This window comes from Oryza glaberrima, chromosome 8 (assembly GCF_000147395.1).
Source record: "Oryza glaberrima chromosome 8, OglaRS2, whole genome shotgun sequence".
Classification (NCBI taxonomy): Eukaryota; Viridiplantae; Streptophyta; class Magnoliopsida; order Poales; family Poaceae; genus Oryza; species Oryza glaberrima.
The window spans coordinates 22237008-22255514 of NC_068333.1; the positions used below are offsets into that span (position 1 = coordinate 22237008).

At 43.3% G+C, this 18507-nt stretch overlaps 1 protein-coding gene and 1 pseudogene across 1 annotated transcript; one reads left to right on the top strand and one right to left on the bottom strand.

Annotated features, from left to right (window-relative positions):
* On the top strand, positions 1-1999 carry LOC127781473 (cytochrome P450 76M5-like; annotated as a pseudogene).
* Positions 2000-9771: 7772 nt separating this feature from the next.
* On the bottom strand, positions 9772-10743 carry LOC127783125 (uncharacterized). The gene is made up of 2 exons (XM_052310378.1): positions 10375-10743; positions 9772-10284 (listed from the first exon to the last, which is right to left on the bottom strand). Exons 1-2 carry the CDS (start codon positions 10741-10743, stop codon positions 9772-9774), a joined length of 882 nt encoding a protein of 293 aa, XP_052166338.1.
* Between the last annotated feature and the right edge of the window lie 7764 nt (positions 10744-18507).

An 18507-nucleotide genomic window follows, 5' to 3' on the forward strand; every position in this document is an offset into this window, starting at 1 on the left:
CAAGCCTCTCCAGATGCCGTGGAACGTTTGATATTTGTACTCCAAATCGAATTCGAAGCCGCCAATATAATGCCACACCAACACGGCAACGCCTCCACTTCTATACGGAGATCGTCGTCGATCGGCAAACCGAGGTGAAGCCGACGAAATGGAGAGCGAGGTGTGTTGGCTGCTATGCGCAGCGCTCGCCGCCGCGATGGCTTGCTACTACCTCACCGGCACGATGCGCCGCCGATGGCGGCGGCTGCCTCCTGGCCCGACGCCGCTCCCGGTGATCGGCAACGTGCTCAGCCTGCGCGGCAACATGCACCACGCGCTGGCGCGCCTCGCCGGCGAGCACGGCCCCGTGATGGCGCTGAAGCTGGGCCTCGTCACCGCCGTGGTCGTGTCGTCGGCCGGCGCGGCGAGGGAGGCGTTCACCAAGCACGACCGGCGCCTCGCGGCGCGCGCGGTGCCGGACACTACCCGCGCGCGCGGGTTCGCCAGCCGGTCCTTGATATGGCTGCCGAGCTCCGACCCGCGCTGGAAGACGCTGCGCGGCGTGGCGGCCACCCACGTCTTCTCCCCGCGGAGCCTCGCCGCGGCGCGCAGCGTCCGGGAGCGCAAGGTGCGGGACATCGTCGGCCACCTCGCCGGGCACGCCGGGGAGGTGGTCGACGTCGGCAAGGTCGTGTACGGCGGCGTGCTCAACCTCGTGTCGAGCGCGCTCTTCTCCGCCGACGTGGTCGACGTGGGCGAGGAGTCGGCGCACGGTTTGCAGGAGGCCGTGGAGGAGATCATCCTGGCGATCGCGGAGCCGAACGTCTCCGACCTCGTCCCCTTCCTCCGCCGGCTCGACCTGCAGGGATGGCGTCGCTCGGCGGAGAAGCGCTACGACAAGGTGTTCGGCATCTTCGACAGCGTAATCAACAGCCGCTTGGCCGACGCTCGACCGGAAAGCACGCCGACGCCGGCGCCGGCGACTTCCTGGACTCCCTCCTCGACCTCATGTCCGCCGGCACGATCGCTCGCGACGACGTGACAAGCATAATGTACGACTTGTTCGGCGCCGGGACCGACACGATTGCCATCACGGTGGAGTGGGCGATGGCGGAACTGCTCCGCAACCCGAGCGTAATAGCCAAGGCGCACGCCGAGATGAACCACGTCCTCGCCGGCAAGGTGAAAGCCACGAAGATGGAGGAGAACGACGTAGAGAAGCTGCCGTACCTCCAGGCCGTGGTGAAGGAGGTGATGCGCCTGCACCCGGCGGCGCCGATCCTCGTGCCGCACCGGGCGGAGGAGGACGGCGCGGAGATCGGGGGCTACGCCGTGCCCAAGGGCTCGACGGTAATCTTCAACGTGTGGGCGATCATGCGTGATCCGGTGGCGTGGGAGAGGCCCGAGGAGTTCATGCCAGAGAGGTTCTTGGACATGGCGGAGGAGGTGGATTTCAGGGGAAAAGACCACAAGTTCATGCCGTTCGGGACCGGAAGGAGGCTGTGCCCGGGGTTGTCGATGGCAAAGCGCGTCGTGCCATTCATTTTGGCGTCGCTGCTTCACGCGTTCGAGTGGAGGCTCCCTGCTGGTGTGACAGCGGAGGCTTTGGATCTTAGCGAGAAGTTTACTACTGTCAATGTTCTTGTTACTCCAATTAAGGCCATCCCCATACTTGCCTCTGATCAAATTTAAGTGAAATTGTTGCAACTTAATTTGAAGGCAGCGCTAGCTATGCATATTGGTGTTAATATGTTAAATTTGGGATATCACCATGTACATACACATACACCGGCGAGAATACCGCATATCAGTTCTTGTATTATGGAGATAAATTCTCAAATAGGGATAAGGTCTTGAGCAGATAAGGGAGTTACCTATTCAAGGCGGTATCCATAATGGTTCCTGTATTCTTGTTGGATTTGAGGGCATCGATTGTTTAATAATTTGTTTGGAATTTCATATGCACAAATCTTCTATATCAGAAGTTCTTGTGTACAAAGTTTATACATCCAAAGTCCATGTGCACAAAGTATCTACATTCAAAAATTTATAATGATAAAGTTTCTGCACTAGATGCTTTCTCCAAATCACAATAATTGAAATTTGCATGAGGTGGCCAGCAAGCAGTGTTGCTGATGCTGATGCCGGGGAGAGGTGGACAGGCAAGGTGAGAAGGGAGAGTGAAGGGGAAAGGGACGAGAAGAGGAAAGGGAAACATTATGATGCCGGGAGGTGTGTTACATTTGCGTTCGCCCATTAGTGTTTTCAGTATAAACTAGGTGGGTCGCCCGCGCAATTACGTGGCTAGCATCCATAAAATTATCTATTTTTACACATGATTCTACTTAAAATTTATTAAATATCCATCTCATTGTCTTACGACTTTCAAAGATCGAACATTATCATCCCCGGGTTTCTAGTTTTATAGTTTTTACAAGTCACATTTGTTGCTATCGTTACTCCTTTGTCACCTCTTTATTTGTTGTGCGGTTAGCACATATCCAAAATTATGTATTTTTAAACATGCTTTTATTTAAATTTGTTATAGCCATCTAGCCGATCTTAAAAGATCGAATCTTATTATCATCGGGTTAGTTTTTAAAAGTCAATAAGTCATCAACCCTTACTTTCTTGCCACTCATTTATTTGATTGCCCGACCTGTCACAACTTTTATTCTTCCTCTTTGGAACTAGATCTTATAGTTTTTTTTTAAGTTCAATTGTCTTGTCAGTTGCCATATTTATATTTTAGAAGTATAATCTGCCGCCAGTAATGCCGTAGTGCGTGTCACTGTCCGCCGCCGTGCGCAGTCGATGGTGTGGGAGACAGGGACAGGGAGAGGCGGAAAGCCGAGAGCGTGAGAGAAGAGAAAGAACGCGAACAGAAACAGATACGGCTCTCGGTGATGCTGCGTGACAGGGGTGAAAATGGTGCGGGTATTTCCCGCCCGCCCACCCGACCACATTATTTCAGGACAAATTCGAGTACCTGGGACTTTTTACAGATATCGGGTCTGAATACGGGTCTTTTTTGGCAGATATGAGATCGGGTTCAGGAACGTAGTATCCGATGGATACGGATTATCCGGTAAAAAATCCGGGTATTACCCGGATAAATATTCGGATATTACCCGTATTATGTTTTTTGAGGCACTTTTTGGTATTATGTATTGGTTCTACTATGATATATTGTACCATATTTATTTCCTAAGGTCCTAATGGCCTAATATAATCTATTATGGATATATGGAATTGTTAAATGGTTATTGTCTAAGTGATATATAAGATTGTTGCTTCGATTTGATATTCGAATAAATATTCGTAACCGATTGTGTACGTATCCATTTTGGTATGTATTCGTTCCGTATTTTTGCCCGACATTATCCGAGTTTGTATCCGTATTCGGCACTATCCGTGTCCGACCCGATTCCGATTATAAAATATGGGTTAGAATATGGGAAGGGTGAGATCCGACCGAACCCGACCCATTTTCATCCCTACTGCGTGATGCACGAGAGATAGGAGGTGGGATTAGGGTTGGCTTCTATTTCATCCCTACTGCGTGATGCACGAGAGATAGGAGGTGGGATTAGGGTTGGCTTCTATTGGGGTGTGATGGGCTAGTTATTGGGATGGGAGTGAGAGATGTGAGGCTGAAACAGGCCATGTGTGGGGCTGGGCTATAGGAATTTGAGAAAATCTAGAAAATATGTAGGTACTAGTCCACTAAATTTTTTTTCACGAGTGAGGCTTGGGTCCAAGCTGTCCTAGGCCCAGTTCTGCCCTGGTCTTGACGATCAATGTGTAATTGTTTCTAACACCAACAATTAATCCCGGATAGTCTACGGGTCGGGCGCCCGATCGGTTTGGAGAAAAATCGGGCGCCCGATTTATGCGCAAAACTACTTTAAACTGATTTTTCTCTTAAATTACTTATCCAAATCATGATCGATTGCACCATTAAATTCGTTGCAATAAAATCTTCAAAACAAGACCACACATGGATATATTCCGACGAAAAAAAATAGCTTATTATTAAATTATTTTTAAATGATGCACGATGTTCCACCAGGTATATCGGAATTGTTTCATTAAGTAGATCGAAAATGTTTCTGTTAACAACCAAATTTGGTAAGATATGAACTAGGTCCGGCATTGGAATCAAAGTGGATTTGGCAAAGGATTGTGTTTGAAGAATATAGTGTGCATCGGCCGTAGAGGCATCGGCTGAAGTCTGCATCGGCTGAGATGGATCGGACAGAAGACAGCCGATACAGCCGATTTCATTGAGATGATTATAAAACCGTTTCTAGAATCGATCAACGTGCTACACAAGAATTGCCACGATGGAGATAAGCTCTCAGATAGGCAATTGTATCTATTAGGATATTTTGAATAGTTTTCTTAGAGATATGTTTTGGGAAAAAGTCTGCCATAAAGACTTATGTATTTTAGAGTTTGTTAGAGATAAGAGTCGTGTTCGGAAAGGACCTATCATGTATCTTGGGTATAAATATAACCCGACTCCATGTAATTTACAACAACATTTCAATAACACTTTCGGCGCATCGCCACCCTTTCACTTTCGTTTATTTCGACGAGTTCTTGCTTTCGGGTTGAGCTACATCGGTTTCGATCTTCAACTAGAGGTAAAATTGTCATGGCGGCTTGCGTTCTCAGGATTAGTGCTTACATCTTTATGACACTCTAATCTTGTTTATGTAATTCGTTAAGTTATCATACATGCTTCATAATCTTTATTAGTTATTCCATCTAACCCGCAATCGGCTGGTTTTTGCTGCTAGAGAGTAGCCGATAGAGTTAGATCTTGTCATTAATCTAGATTATATAGCATATCTACCATCTCTTAAAGGTTTTCATCACCTTGTCTAGATTTTACATTTATCTTTACGCTTAATGCTGTATCGGTTGAGTTCGATCTATTAAGTATTATCTATAATTGTAATATCTAGCTTGTTTTATGATCATCAATAGAGATAGTGTCGGAGTTTCAGCCGATCTTACTTGATTTAGCTATCTTTTGTCTTGTATGTTTGATTGTTATGCTAAATCTACTCTTTATATTAAGATCTTATTGCATTAGAATATATTAGGCTTTCTGTTTAATATATCTTGTCTGTTTTAATATCTTAACATAGAGTGGTATCGGAGTATTAGCCGATGCATGCTGGATCTATCTGATTGGCTATGCTGTAAATGTGTATATAATCATGATCTTAATGTATATTTAGACTTAAGTGATTTATACTGTCTCGACATGCTGTTCGATCTATCCCAATCACTTAGTTTAAATATATATCGAGAGAAGGATTATATATCATTGATATCTACAGCCGATTGAGTAGATTTAGTTTCATATTGTTTTATTATTCATTGCCGATCTAATGCCAATAACATCGGCTTAATGATTGACGATACGTCATCGGCTCCTAGCTGATCGGTTATCGTTTATGAATTTAACCTCGATTTCTTTGTGTTTTTTTCTTGTTGATTACAGGATCAAATCAACTGGCATGCTCTCGAACCTAAAAACAAGATTTTGGAGCTGCATAGGAGTTAAGCAAATCTTCCAGGCCAGTGTGTGTTTTTCGCATCAACAGTTTTACTCGTTTAAATCAGATATTGTTTCACCTTATATAAGAACAATGTTTCAGCAAATAGCGAAAGAATGTTTCAGTTCACTACAACATTAGATCCACACATAGTGAAACATTCTGAGTACACTAGGTGAAACATTTTTCGGTGGAATAAAGAATGAAACGAATTCCCTTAATATGGGGTTTCCAAAATATGTGGGTTTTTTTTGTTGCAATGGAATATTTCAGTTCACTGCAACATTAGATCTATACATAGTGAAACATTATGAGTACACTAGGTGAAACATTTTTGGTGGAAAAAAAAACCAAATTCCCTTAATAGAGGGTTTCCAAAATATGTGAGTGATTTGTTGCAATGGAGTATGTGGTGGAGACACATGACAGGTGTGTCTTAATGGGGGACACGTGGTGTGGCTTAATGGGGGAGACATTGACATGTGCGCGTGGGGAGCGACTGATCCTGGCGCGGGGCGTCGGTCGGCCGAGCCTGGGCATTCTCCAATTAATCCCTGTTTCTTGATCATACTTGTAGAGAATTATGAGACGCCTCACAACCCAACGTGGGAGGGCGACTGTATTTATATATCCAATACAATAGAGATTACAACAAACTCTTAAATAAGAGTTATATACGGATACAATCTATACAAATCTAATCTAACTCTAATACCCGCCCGTAGTCAAAGCGGGAGGAACATCACGAACGCAAAGACTGGACCTAAACTCAGTGAATAACTGAACTGGCAAGCCTTTGGTCATGATATCTGCGAACTGATGTGAGGACGGAACGTGTAAAACACGAACTTGTCCTAAAGCAACTTTCTCTCGAACAAAATGAATATCAATCTCAATATGCTTCGTCCGATGATGATGAACAGGATTAGCTGTCATGTAGACGGCGCTAACATTATCACAATAAACGATAGTGGTCGAAGCAAGTGGAATATGTAGTTCAAGAAGAAGTTGTCGAATCCAGCAACATTCGGCAACAGCATGTGCTACTGCATGGTACTCAGCTTCAGCACTAGATCGAGAGACAGTGGTCTGTCGCTTGGAGGACCATGAGACCAAGTTTTCACCAAGGAAAACACAATACCCTGATGTGGAACGACGAGAATCAGGACAACCCGCCCAGTCAGCATCAGAATAAGCTATCAAAGAGTCAACTGGTGCAGTTCCGATGTGAAGACCAATGTGTAGAGTACCCTTGATGTAACGCAAAATCCGTTTAACTAGAGCAAGATGAGGCTCACGGGGATCATGCATAAACAAGCATACCTGCTGAACTGCATAAGCTATCTCAGGCCGCGTGAGAGTAAGGTACTGAAGAGCCCCAGCTAGACTCCTGTACTCCGTAGGATCTGAAACGGGAGCTCCATCTGTAGCAGAAAGTTTACATCGAGCATCAACCGGTGTTGCAGTAGGATGACACTCCGACATACCAGCTCGCCGCAATAAGTCAACAGCATATTGCCGCTGAGAAAGAAATAAACCGTCTGCAGATCGAGTGACAGAAATTCCCAAAAAGAAGTGTAATATGCTGAAGAAGTGAAGTGGACGAGGCAGTCAGCAGGATGTCATCAACATACAACAGTAAATATGCAACATTATCTCCATCTTTATAAATGAAGAGAGAAGTGTCAGATGCCGAAGATGTGAAACCCAACTGACGAATATATGTTGCAAACCGTTGGTACCAAGCACGAGGAGCCTGCTTCAAACCATAGAGCAATTTTTGGAGCAAACATACAGCAGTAGGCGCAGAAGGATCAACAAAACCAGATGGTTGCTGACAATACACTGTCTCCTCTAGATTGCCATGGAGAAATGCGTTCTTGACATCAAGCTGATGGATAGGCCAAGACCGAGAGGCAGCAATACTGAGAACAACACGAATAGTAGCAGGTTTAACAACTGGACTAAAAGTCTCATCGTAGTCAATCCCATGCTGTTGAGAATAGCCACGAACAACCCATCGTGCCTTGTGTCGAGCAAGAGTCCCATCGGAATGAAACTTATGTCGAAAGATCCATTTTCCGGTTACAACATTAGCACCAGGAGGTCGAGGAACCAAACGCCAAGTGTTGTTATCAACAAGAGCCTTGTACTCATCAGCCATAGCTACATGCCAGTTAGGGTCAGCCAAAGCACTACGATAATTGGAAGGAACTGGCGAAACAGAAGTCTGCATAGCGGTATAATTGAAGTGCTGGACAGGACGAAGATTGCCGGTCTGAGAGCGAGTTACCATAGCATGACGCTGTTGATCCTGTGTATGTTGTGCAGCTCGAAAAGCTCTGGTGGTGCGTATAGGACCATGAACCGCCACAGGCTGAGTACGACGCACATACGTATGGCGATATGGAGAGATCAGCGGCCGAGCAGAAGCAACACCATGCAAGGCAGGCGGCTGAGCAATAGAAGAACTCGATATAGTTTACACTGGTGATGAAGAAGACATGCTCCCGCCCGTAGTACTAGCATCGGCACTAGAGGATGCACTGGAAGGCGCCAATATAGCTGGTTCTGGAGCTTGCGATGATTGTAGCCTTCTATTATGGAGAAGAAGCCGATAAATATCAGGGCCGGCCAAGTCATCCGGCGGCTCGACCTCAGGAGAGGGAGCGACCGGTAGAGAACGCGGACGCTCGACGTCCAAGGAGGACGGAGCTACCGCTTTAGAAACACCCTGTAGAAGAAAATCAAAAGAAGAAGCAGTTTGGGGAATAGCTGCAAATGGGAATGTCTGTTCATCAAAAACCACATGACGAGAGATGAAAACACAACGAGTAGAAATGTCCAAACAACGATAGCCCTTGTGAGAAGCCGGGTAACCAAGAAAAACACAGGCAGCGGATCGAGGAGAGAGTTTATGAGGAGTCGTGGCACTAAGATTAGGATAACAGAGGCAACCAAAAACCCGAAAATTAGAATAATCAGGAACTTTGTGATGCAGGATTTGAAACGGAATGAAGTTGTGGACGGAAGTTGAGGGTCTTCGATTGAGTAAGTATGTGGCTGTGGCTAGAGCTTCGGCCCAGTAAGAAGGAGGCATGGATGCTTGTATGAGTAGGGTGCGAATGGAATTGTTGATTGTGCGAAACATGCGTTCGGCTTTGCCGTTTTGAGGAGAAGTGTAAGGACAGGATAAGCGAAGCAAGGTTCCACGGCTAGCGAGAAACGAGGTAGTGGCTTGGTTAACAAGTTCGGTACCATTATCCGCCTGGAAACACTTAATGGAAGAGCCGAACTGGGTCGTAACATAAGCAACAAACTCAACAATATGCTGGTGAACATCAGACTTATGGCGAAGAGGAAAAGTCCAACAGAAGTGACTAAAATCATCCAGCACCACTAAATAATACTTAAAGCCAGAAGTACTCAAGACAGGAGAGGTCCACACATCACAGTGAACAAGCTCAAAAGGAGAAGATGTACTAGACTGAGACCGAGAAAAAGGTAGACGCGTGTGTTTCCCTAACTGACACGCATGACACAAACTATGATCTATCTTAGTACAAGGAAGAATAGCTAATTTGTGGAGAGTCTGAATAGCAGCTGAACTGGGATGACCAAGACGACGATGCCACAGGGTAGAGGATTGGGCCAAGAAGCTGTGGGCAGCAATAGCAGGTGCAGCAGTAGGTAGAGTGTAGAGGTCACCATGACTATTGCAGCGAAGAATCACGCGCCGGGTACGGAGGTCCTTAACAGAAAAACCAAACTCATCAAACTCAATGGAACAGTTATTGTCACGAGTGAATTGACGAACGGAAAGTAGATTGCGAACCAAAGAGGGGGCGACAAGGATGTTTTTAAGATCAAAATTAGTGGTTCCTATAGGTAGAAAAGAAGTGCCACGACAAATAACAGGAATAGTATGACCATTGCCAACGGTAATGAAGGTATAGGAATTGGGAAGACGAGTAACGAGAATACCGTCGGTAGAGGACATGTGTGAAGTGGCTCCTGTGTCAAGCACCCAAGGACTTGGAGTTTGCACGGACAACTGATTGAGGGCAGCAATCAGACCTGCCTGATCCCAATTGGGCTGAGATTGCTGCATTGGTGGCAAACCCGGCATTGGTGGAGAGACATATGGGCCTGCAAATGTCGTGTGTGCTTGAGGATATGGGCCAAGCAGGTCGGCACTGTTGCTGGGACGCTAGGGAGACTACTGCTGCTGCACAGCCCATGGATTGAAACAGACCCATGGGCCGGTAGGTCGTGGCCCAGCCTGGTGCTGCTGCTGCTGGAAATTGTTCCCGAAGTTGCCATAGCCGCCGCCGTTGCTATTGTTCTGTCGTCCGCCATTGCCGCCACCACTGCTGTTGTTCCGGCCACCGTTGTAGCGTCGCTGGTTGCGGCGACCACTGTTGTTGGAGCCACCGCCACGAGACTGTGATGAAGAAGAGGACGCACATGTGTTGGAAGTGCAGGCATTGGCAGAGGAGGCAACCACCACCATGGCTGTCTCAGCCTGGACCTTGTGTGCATTGGCAATTCGCAGCTCTTTGAGTAACAAGGTGTTGCGCGCCGAGGCGAAGGAGGGCAGAACAGGGGCGCTGGCGATGTTGTCGGCGGTGCTCGAAAAACGAGAGTTGAGGCCGCTCAGCAAGTTGAGGACAAGCTGAGATTCGGTGACGGGGTGGCCGACGTCGCGGAGGGCATCGGCAGTAGTCTTCACCTACTGACAATAATCAGCAATGGGCATGTCACCTTGCATCATTGAGTGGAACTCGTGACTGAGATAGATGGCGCGGGGTTCCTTGTTTGCTTGAAAGAGATCGTCGATGGCGAGCCATAGGTCGCGGGCGGTCTGATCGGGTTCCATGACGACGTCGAGGATAGCATCGGAAACGGAGCCGAACAGCCAGCCCCGAACACAACAATCGGCTTGTGCCCAAGTCGAGTCGTCGGGACGAGGAGGTGCAGTGCCATCAATGTGAGGAAGGAGCCCAAACTTGCCACACATAGAAGTGAAGTAGGTCTTCCACTTGTTGAAATTGGGGTGCTTGAGCTCCAGGGTAATTGGTATGTGAGTCTTGACGTTGACGGGGGCATACGGGTTGACGAAGATCGAGCCAGTAGAATCCCCGGTGCTGGCAGCAGAAGATGGAGTAGAGCCGGATGATGTAGATGCCATTGTTCCCGTGGTTGTGGAAGAGGAGGTGGACTCGGTAGACATGGCAGAGAGGCAGAATAATCACGACGCGGCGAAGACAGAAGGCGGCGCAGCGTGAGCAGAGCAGGGCAGGGCGCGGCGCGGGCAGGGCACGGTGTGGCGCGATGGGGGCAAAGTGCGGCGCGGCGCGATACAGGCAGGGCGCGGCGCGGAACGAGCGAGGGCGCGGCGCGGTACGTCGTGGCGCGGTGGGGACGCGGAAGGCGCGGTGGGGCTAGGGCGCGGCGAGATCGCGAGGGGAAATCGCTGGGGTGCGGCGCGGTGGTGGGGACGTGGAAGTCGCGTGGGCAGCGGAAGAGAAGCGAACGCGGAAAAAGCGAAGGCCAGAGGAAGCGGCGAATTAGGGTAGAAGGAAACCGGTATCTGATACCATGTAGAGAATTATGAGACGCCTCACAACCCAACGTGGGAGGGCAATTGTATTTATATATCCAATACAATAGAGATTACAACAAACTCTTAAATAAGAGTTATATACGGATACAATCTATACAAATCTAATCTAACTCTAATAATACTAACACTGCGTATATTTCAGGAAACGAAATCATCCTCCCTTAATTTGGGGCAGCTAGCAACACCAACTAATTACAGGCAGTAGAAACGAAGTGAGAACGAGAAATGTTTCCTACGGCGCGCATGTGAATAGTGATGCTGCCTAGCGCAGGAGATATAGCAACGAACATATTGCACTCTGCTACTGAATTGAAGTGAGAACAAGACATGCATATGCTTGCACCTGTGAGGCTGTGATTGATTTTGTTTGTGGTTGCTGTGTATTTCAGCCAAGGCTGACCACATATGATCGCATATAATTAAAATTCAGATATTTTCAGATCTTCTGTGGTCTGCGTGTGACACTGGTGCATCATCATGCATTCAGCCGGGCAGAAGCTAGGCCTGGCCAAATATTCATCAATGACTCAATGTGTACATGTAGGGGTGGACAGAATAAAAACTAAATAAAAAAAACAAGACCAAGATCGAAAAATTCGATCACCAATTCTATTCCAGATGTTGAAAAACCATATTTTATTCAACCAATTCGATTCGTACCACCTTCTACTCCTCGGCATCAACAGCATCTCTCTCTCTTTAACGGGACGCCTCCTTTTCTAGCTCGAGGTGCACATATGGAGGCTAAAGTGGTTGCCAGCACCTCCGCCTCACTTGGTGTTTTATGTGATTTTTTTTTACGATTTCTATGTTCTTTTTAATCTCTAAATTTGCGTATGATTTATGTGGTTTTTTTCTTCTCTGCAGTTGTCAATGATTGACTGAGATTGGGACTAAATTGTTCGGCCTTCAATTTTTCTTGTTGGTCTTGACTTTCTGATGGCCGAAATTTAGCTGAAGATCGAAGGACGACACCAAATTGATCAGTCAGACAGACCTACATGGAGAACAGAAATAGTGCGGGCAAGAATTTTTACCCTCATTTCTAGTGATAAAGTTGTCCACTTGAACGGGTGGAATACCATTCCAACTTCCAAGTCCCTATAAACACAATAACGGCTGCTAACTGCTACCAATGCATGGCTACTTCGGAACATCTATACTCACCGCGATGTTGATGTCGCCCGTATAAATTTCAAGAGGAAGGTCAAGTTCGCTTACTCCGCAAATGTTACTACATTGGCTATTGGTAGAGATACAAGTAGAGAGGATAAGCATGATTTTCTTACCCGCTTATTCTACTTCTGTCTCATTTTTTCTTCCAAAATGTATACTAGCAAGCGGGTAGGGGTGAAAACGGATCGGATTCGAACGGATAGTAGTCATACCATATCCTATATCATATTTTTTAATCGGATTAGGAGGCGGTGCGGATAATGTGCGGAAGCAGATGCGGAGCGCATTATTTCGGATGTCGGAAATGGTGCGGAGCCGGTGTGGACTCGGGTCGGAAACGGATGAAAATAATCGGATATGACATGTATATACAATCGGTACAACATCTGATCATCTGTACAATGAGCAACAATGAGATACCAATATCACAATTCACATGATCACATCATAATATAATGTCAAGTTGTTAACGATTGACTTATCTTCTGTCCAAAAGCATGTAATCGACACATATAGTATTGACATTATGATGGCAAGAGGCGTCGCCGGCGCCGAGACGGAGACAACCAGGTGACCAGCGCAACGCCTCTGGGGTGGAGACGGTAGGCCGCGGCGCCGGGGTGGAGAAGGCAGGTGGCGGCGGCGGCGGTGGCGCCGGGCTGGAGACGGTAGGGCGCAGCGCTGGGTGGAGAAGTCTGGCGGCAGCGTGGGAGGACTAGAAGAAGAGAAGTCTCGATGAAAAAATTGGTTGACGTGACATCGACGGAGTCACGGACTAAACTCCTGGATAGATTGATGGATAAGGTGGACCTGGATGGGCTGAATCTTTGCACGATGAAAATGCACATGTCAAATGGGCCAAATTGAGTGGTTATATGGGTTGTGAAATTCGGATTATCCGCCAAAATATTTATCGGATAATCCGCTTAAAATAGCGGATAATCCGTATCCGTCGGATATTACCGATACCATATCCGCATCCGCATCCGCATGTAACTATCCGCATCCGCATCCGCATCCGGCCGGATATCTAAAAGCCCTTACCATAACCTTACTTCGGACGGATTCAGAGCAGATCGGATCGGATAATATCTGCTCCATTTTCACCCCTACAAGCGGGTTTCTATACGGATGTGATTGCATACTTACATCCCTACCTATTGGTGGCGCTAGGCACAGTGGCACGCACGTGAACCAACATCATGACATTCTTATGTACATACTTTGCAACAATCCAACATACCCCTAACAGGCAAATGCTAACACTGTGCAACGAGAGTATAATCAATACAACACATGCATCGGCATGCACACAGCTGCAGAAGCTAGGGTTCTTTAAATCACATAAAACATAGTGATTATGGGCATGTTTGGAGAGTTTCTAGCAGCTGCAGCTTCTCTCAAAATCTAGCTCTAAATAGTACAGATTCTCACACAAATTCTAAGAGTATGCAGTTATAGAATCCAGAAAATAAATCTGAAGTTAGAAGTTGCTTCTTGAATTCTTAAGCCCTAGGGCTGTCAACGAGCCAATCTCGAGCGAGCTTGCGTGTCTAGGCTCGAGCTTGTGAGCCTAATCCTCCTGTATAGGATAATATATATTTTGATGATAAAATTTTGTAAAAAACAATAATTTCAATTAACAGTATTGGAGAAAAAGATTATGAGAACTTAAGATTAATATATGATGCGGAAATACAATATTTTTTCACATAAATATATACTAATTTATCATTGAGCTACTAACTTATAACATATAAAAGATAAAAATTATACACACAGTTAGACTCGTGAGAAGCTTAAGTTCGGCTCGTTAAGAGCTCGAATCGAGTCTGAGGTGAGCCGAGCTTGAGCAGCTCGTTTTTTGACAGCCCTAAGCCTCACAAACAAGACCCATGAGACGGTATAGACAGTTACGATATCGATGGACCGGTGCAGCCCAAATGCCCATGAGGCTCAATACGGTCATACTAACACGGGAGGGGTCCATGTGTCGATCGAAACGTCGTCCCAACACTTTGGTCTTGGTCTTTTTTACACTGTAAGCCTGAAAACCTATATCGGTTCCTCACTTAGGGTCTGTTTAGACAATGGGATAAGAAAAAGTAGAATTGGGATAGAGAAATGAGTAAAGAGTTAGGATTAACGGAAGAGAGAGAATGAATGGTTAGGATTTAAACATGTATTTTGGTGAGTGGGAAATTACTTCCCTAACCCATTAATCAAATAGGACCTTACACTTAAACTTCATCGCAGTAGATGCAGAAAACGAAAATATGTTCCCATCTAGATTACCTAAAATGTGCGCACATGTGTAGCCCTCGGGTCTCTGGAAGGCGATAGGCGTGGTCTTGTTTCGACTTGTAAGTTGTAACGAACGTGCATGGGCCGGAACCGTGATGCTGTACCTAGCGCAGGTGACAACAATGAAAAGTTTCGCTTGTGCACGTGTTTGATTTCGATTTTGCTAAACCTCTATCGGGTGACTTTTTTTCTCTGATATTTGATGTTTTCTTGGGCGTAGGATCGTGTGTCAATATTAGTACAGAAAATTACAGTACTATATAACTAAAACTAGCTGGGTGGCCCGCACAATTGCACGGTTAGCATCCATATAAAATTATATATTTTTAATATGATTTTACTTAAAATTTATTAAATAGTTTTCTCATTGTCTTCAGATTTTGAAAGTCCAAACCTTATCATCCTCTTGTTTCTAGTTTTATAATTTTTAAAAGTCACACCAGTTGCTACCCTTTACTTTTGTCATATTATTCTTTATTTGATTGCTCGATCTACCACTGTTTCTATTCATTCTCCTTAGAATCTTTAAAATTTGGATCCAAAAACTTATAGTTTTTAGAGTTTATTGTCATGTTGGGCTTATTTTTTATAATTTCTAGAAGTCCCGTCCAACGCTGCCATTATACTCCTCTACGACCGTCCACTTCATCTTCTCTTTATTGTCATTGATTTTTTAAAGTCGAACATAATTATTGTTTAGGTTCAATTTTTTTTTACTTTCTAGAAGTTCTGCCAAAACGTCAGCAGCTTTGTCACTGTACTCCTCTACACTCCTCTACGGCTCGGCCCCTGTCGCCCTTCTTTATTGTCATTGAGATTTTAAAATCAAACATGATTATCATTGGGGTTTATTTTTTTACTTTTCAGAAGCCCGAACTTTTAAAAATTGGACCTTATAGTTTTTAGAGTTTATCGTCTCGTTGGGTTTCATTTTCTTTATAATTTAGAAATCCCGTCAAATGCTGCTACTATACTCCTCTACGACCTGTCTGCCGCATACACTTTATTGTCATTGGGATTGTAAAAGTCGAATATAACTATCATTAGAATTCATTATTTTTACTTTCTAGAAGACATACCAACCATCGGCGGCTCTGCCATTGTATTCCTATACGACCCGCCGTTGCCTTTCATTTTTATTTTAATTGAAATTATAAAACTTAAAAATAATTATCATTGAGGTTTATTTTTTTACTTTCTAGAAGTCCCGCCAACCGCCTTGACAGATTGCTTCACGACCTGCCCGTCGTCCTTTCTTTTAATCATCATTAGGATTTTCTTTTTGGTGTTTTATTACTAGTTTTTAGATATCCCATCAACCGCCACCACTCTGCTCCTGTATAGGCCTATTACTTAATTAATCTCGGCATGTGTTTTAAATGGTCTTTTCTTTCAATAGTCATTATTTTTTATCACCAATTTTAATTATTTATAAATTGTATTTATAGTTGAAATCTTTTTTCTTTTTCTAATTTCAGAATTTATTTTATTTTTCGTATTGTGTTGTTTTGATTTTTTTTATTTTCTTTTAATTTTAGTTGCTTCAAAATTGTATTCCTACTTTAACTCTCTTTTTAATTTGCCTAATTTCGTATTTTATTTTATTTTTTATTCTGAATTTTAATTAATGTACTATTGGGTTATTATATGTACTCTTATTTCAATATTGCTTATATTTAATTACGAATTTCAATATTACTTATATTTAATTACGAATTTCAGTTAATTTTAAATTGTATTCCTACTTGAACTCTTCTATTATTTTCTTTTTTCTAATATTTATTTTTTATTTCAAATTTTGATTAATCTCGTATTGGATTCTTGTATGGACTCATCTTTCAATATTCCTTATTTTTAATTCCGAATTTCAGTTATTTTTAAATTGTTTTCCTAAATGGACTTTTCTTTTTTTTCTAAATTTGGATTTTATTTTATTTTTATTCCGAATTTTGATTAATCTCATATTACAGTCTAATATGGACTACTCTTTTAATATTGCTTACTTTTAATTCTAAATTTCAGCTATTTTTAGATTGTATTTTTACTTAGACTCTTTTTTTTTTCTCCGATTAATGTTGAAATTTCTAGCCTCCACAACGAACATGGTGCCTGTTTTGAAGGTTGTTTTAATAATATAATAGATAGATTGTTCAGGTGATATATGTGTTGCCACGGCTCATATTTCTAGATTCACATGAGTATGAGTTAAGAATATTTGAGATATTGTAGATCTTTAGCCATTTTGTCAAGTCTGCTGAATGTGTAACACATTTGGTCGCCGCCTTCGAGTGGTTTGACGGGCACATCTCAGGCTGATGTTGACTGGCAGGCTAAAGACCCAGCATTGTCTCCAATATTCTTCTCTCGAGTCGTCGGATACTTCATTATGTCTGCCTGTGACAGTAATTATTTTTCTTTGCCTATATTTAATATTCCATGCATATGTCCAAACATTCGATGTGATAGGGTGAAAAGTTTTTACGTGGGAATTAATCAGGGCCAAAGTTGCATTCAGTATTGTGTCTACAGCTGATCCGGATTCCGTCTAATCATAAGTTGCTCAACTGAGCCAGCGATGGTTGTTTGCCACGTTTAATTCTAAACATCGTCGTACAATCTTAAGTACATAAAGATGATCACCAATCAGTCTCAACTCCTAGTTACTTCTTATAATTGTCGTATGATAATCTAGTGCGCAACTAAACAAAATATATTTTTTCTTTTTTTAATATGTGCCAAAGCTATAAGCTATTTTTAAGTACATACAGATCTCTATACATCCCATCAGCGTTGGGCTAAATAAAAATACTACTAATATGTTTAGCATTCTCTCTTGCATTTGAATCCGGTTAGGAATGCATATTGCTTTCTACTGGCTAGTTTTGATTCCAATGTCATGGTGTCAGGATGGCATGCAGCAGATACAATTAATGTGTCCGATTCAAAAATCACAATGTGTCCGATTCAAAAATCTCTCTGAACTTTCCAAATTGTATGAGGATGCCGAGTCATTGTAAATCCTATTTGAATTCTATTTTTCTTTTTATTCAATTAATGTGAGAATTTTTAGCCTCCACAGCGAACGTGGTGCCTTCTTTCAAGGCTGTCTTAATAATATAATAGATAGATAGATTGCATTCGTAAATTCGATTGATATGACATATAAGTGCACTGTAATTTTGATAAAAATATTATGTAAGTAAATATGTATTTGTTATTCTTTTATAGTTTTTTGGATGTAAATTTAAGAGTAGAAAAAATCTAGATAATATTTTTATTAGAAATCACCCGATAAATAGATATACAGTTCCGATTGATTTTGCTTGTGGTTTGCCGTGGATTTTGGCCAAAGCTGACCAACTCACTTGTGGTCCGCGTGCGACACTAGCGTATCATAACGATTCAACAATGTGGACATGGAGTCCAGAAAACTAGGTGAAACCCGCGCGTTGCTACGGGAGTGTTTAGTATAATAACAAATAAAAATAATATGTAAGATATGTAGACAACATAAGATTATATAAGTTAACGTGGTTTATGATAATTTAAATTTAAATTATATACAGAATGATGATTCAAATATAAAAGTAAGCTAATATGATTTTATGGAAGAAGAAAAGTATTGAAATAATTTGGACAATAGATTAATTATCTAAAGACTAAAAATAATTGAGGTGATATGGATTAATGAGAGAAAAAATGAGAGAGATAATTTGGACCATAGATTAATCATTTAAACACTAAAAACAATTGATATAATATGAATAAGAGAAGAGAGAAATAACATTAACTAAATAAGGATGAACTATATAGGTACATAGCATATTATAAAAAATAATATATATATAT

Coding starts and splice junctions, on each gene's coding strand:
- LOC127783125 (XM_052310378.1), bottom strand. CDS start 10,743: ATGGCATCTACATCATCCGGCTCTACTCCATCTTCTGCTGCCAGCACC. Junction 10,285..10,374: donor CCATCGACGATCTCTTTCAA/GCAAACAAGGAA, acceptor TATTGTCAGTAG/GTGAAGACTACTGCCGATGC.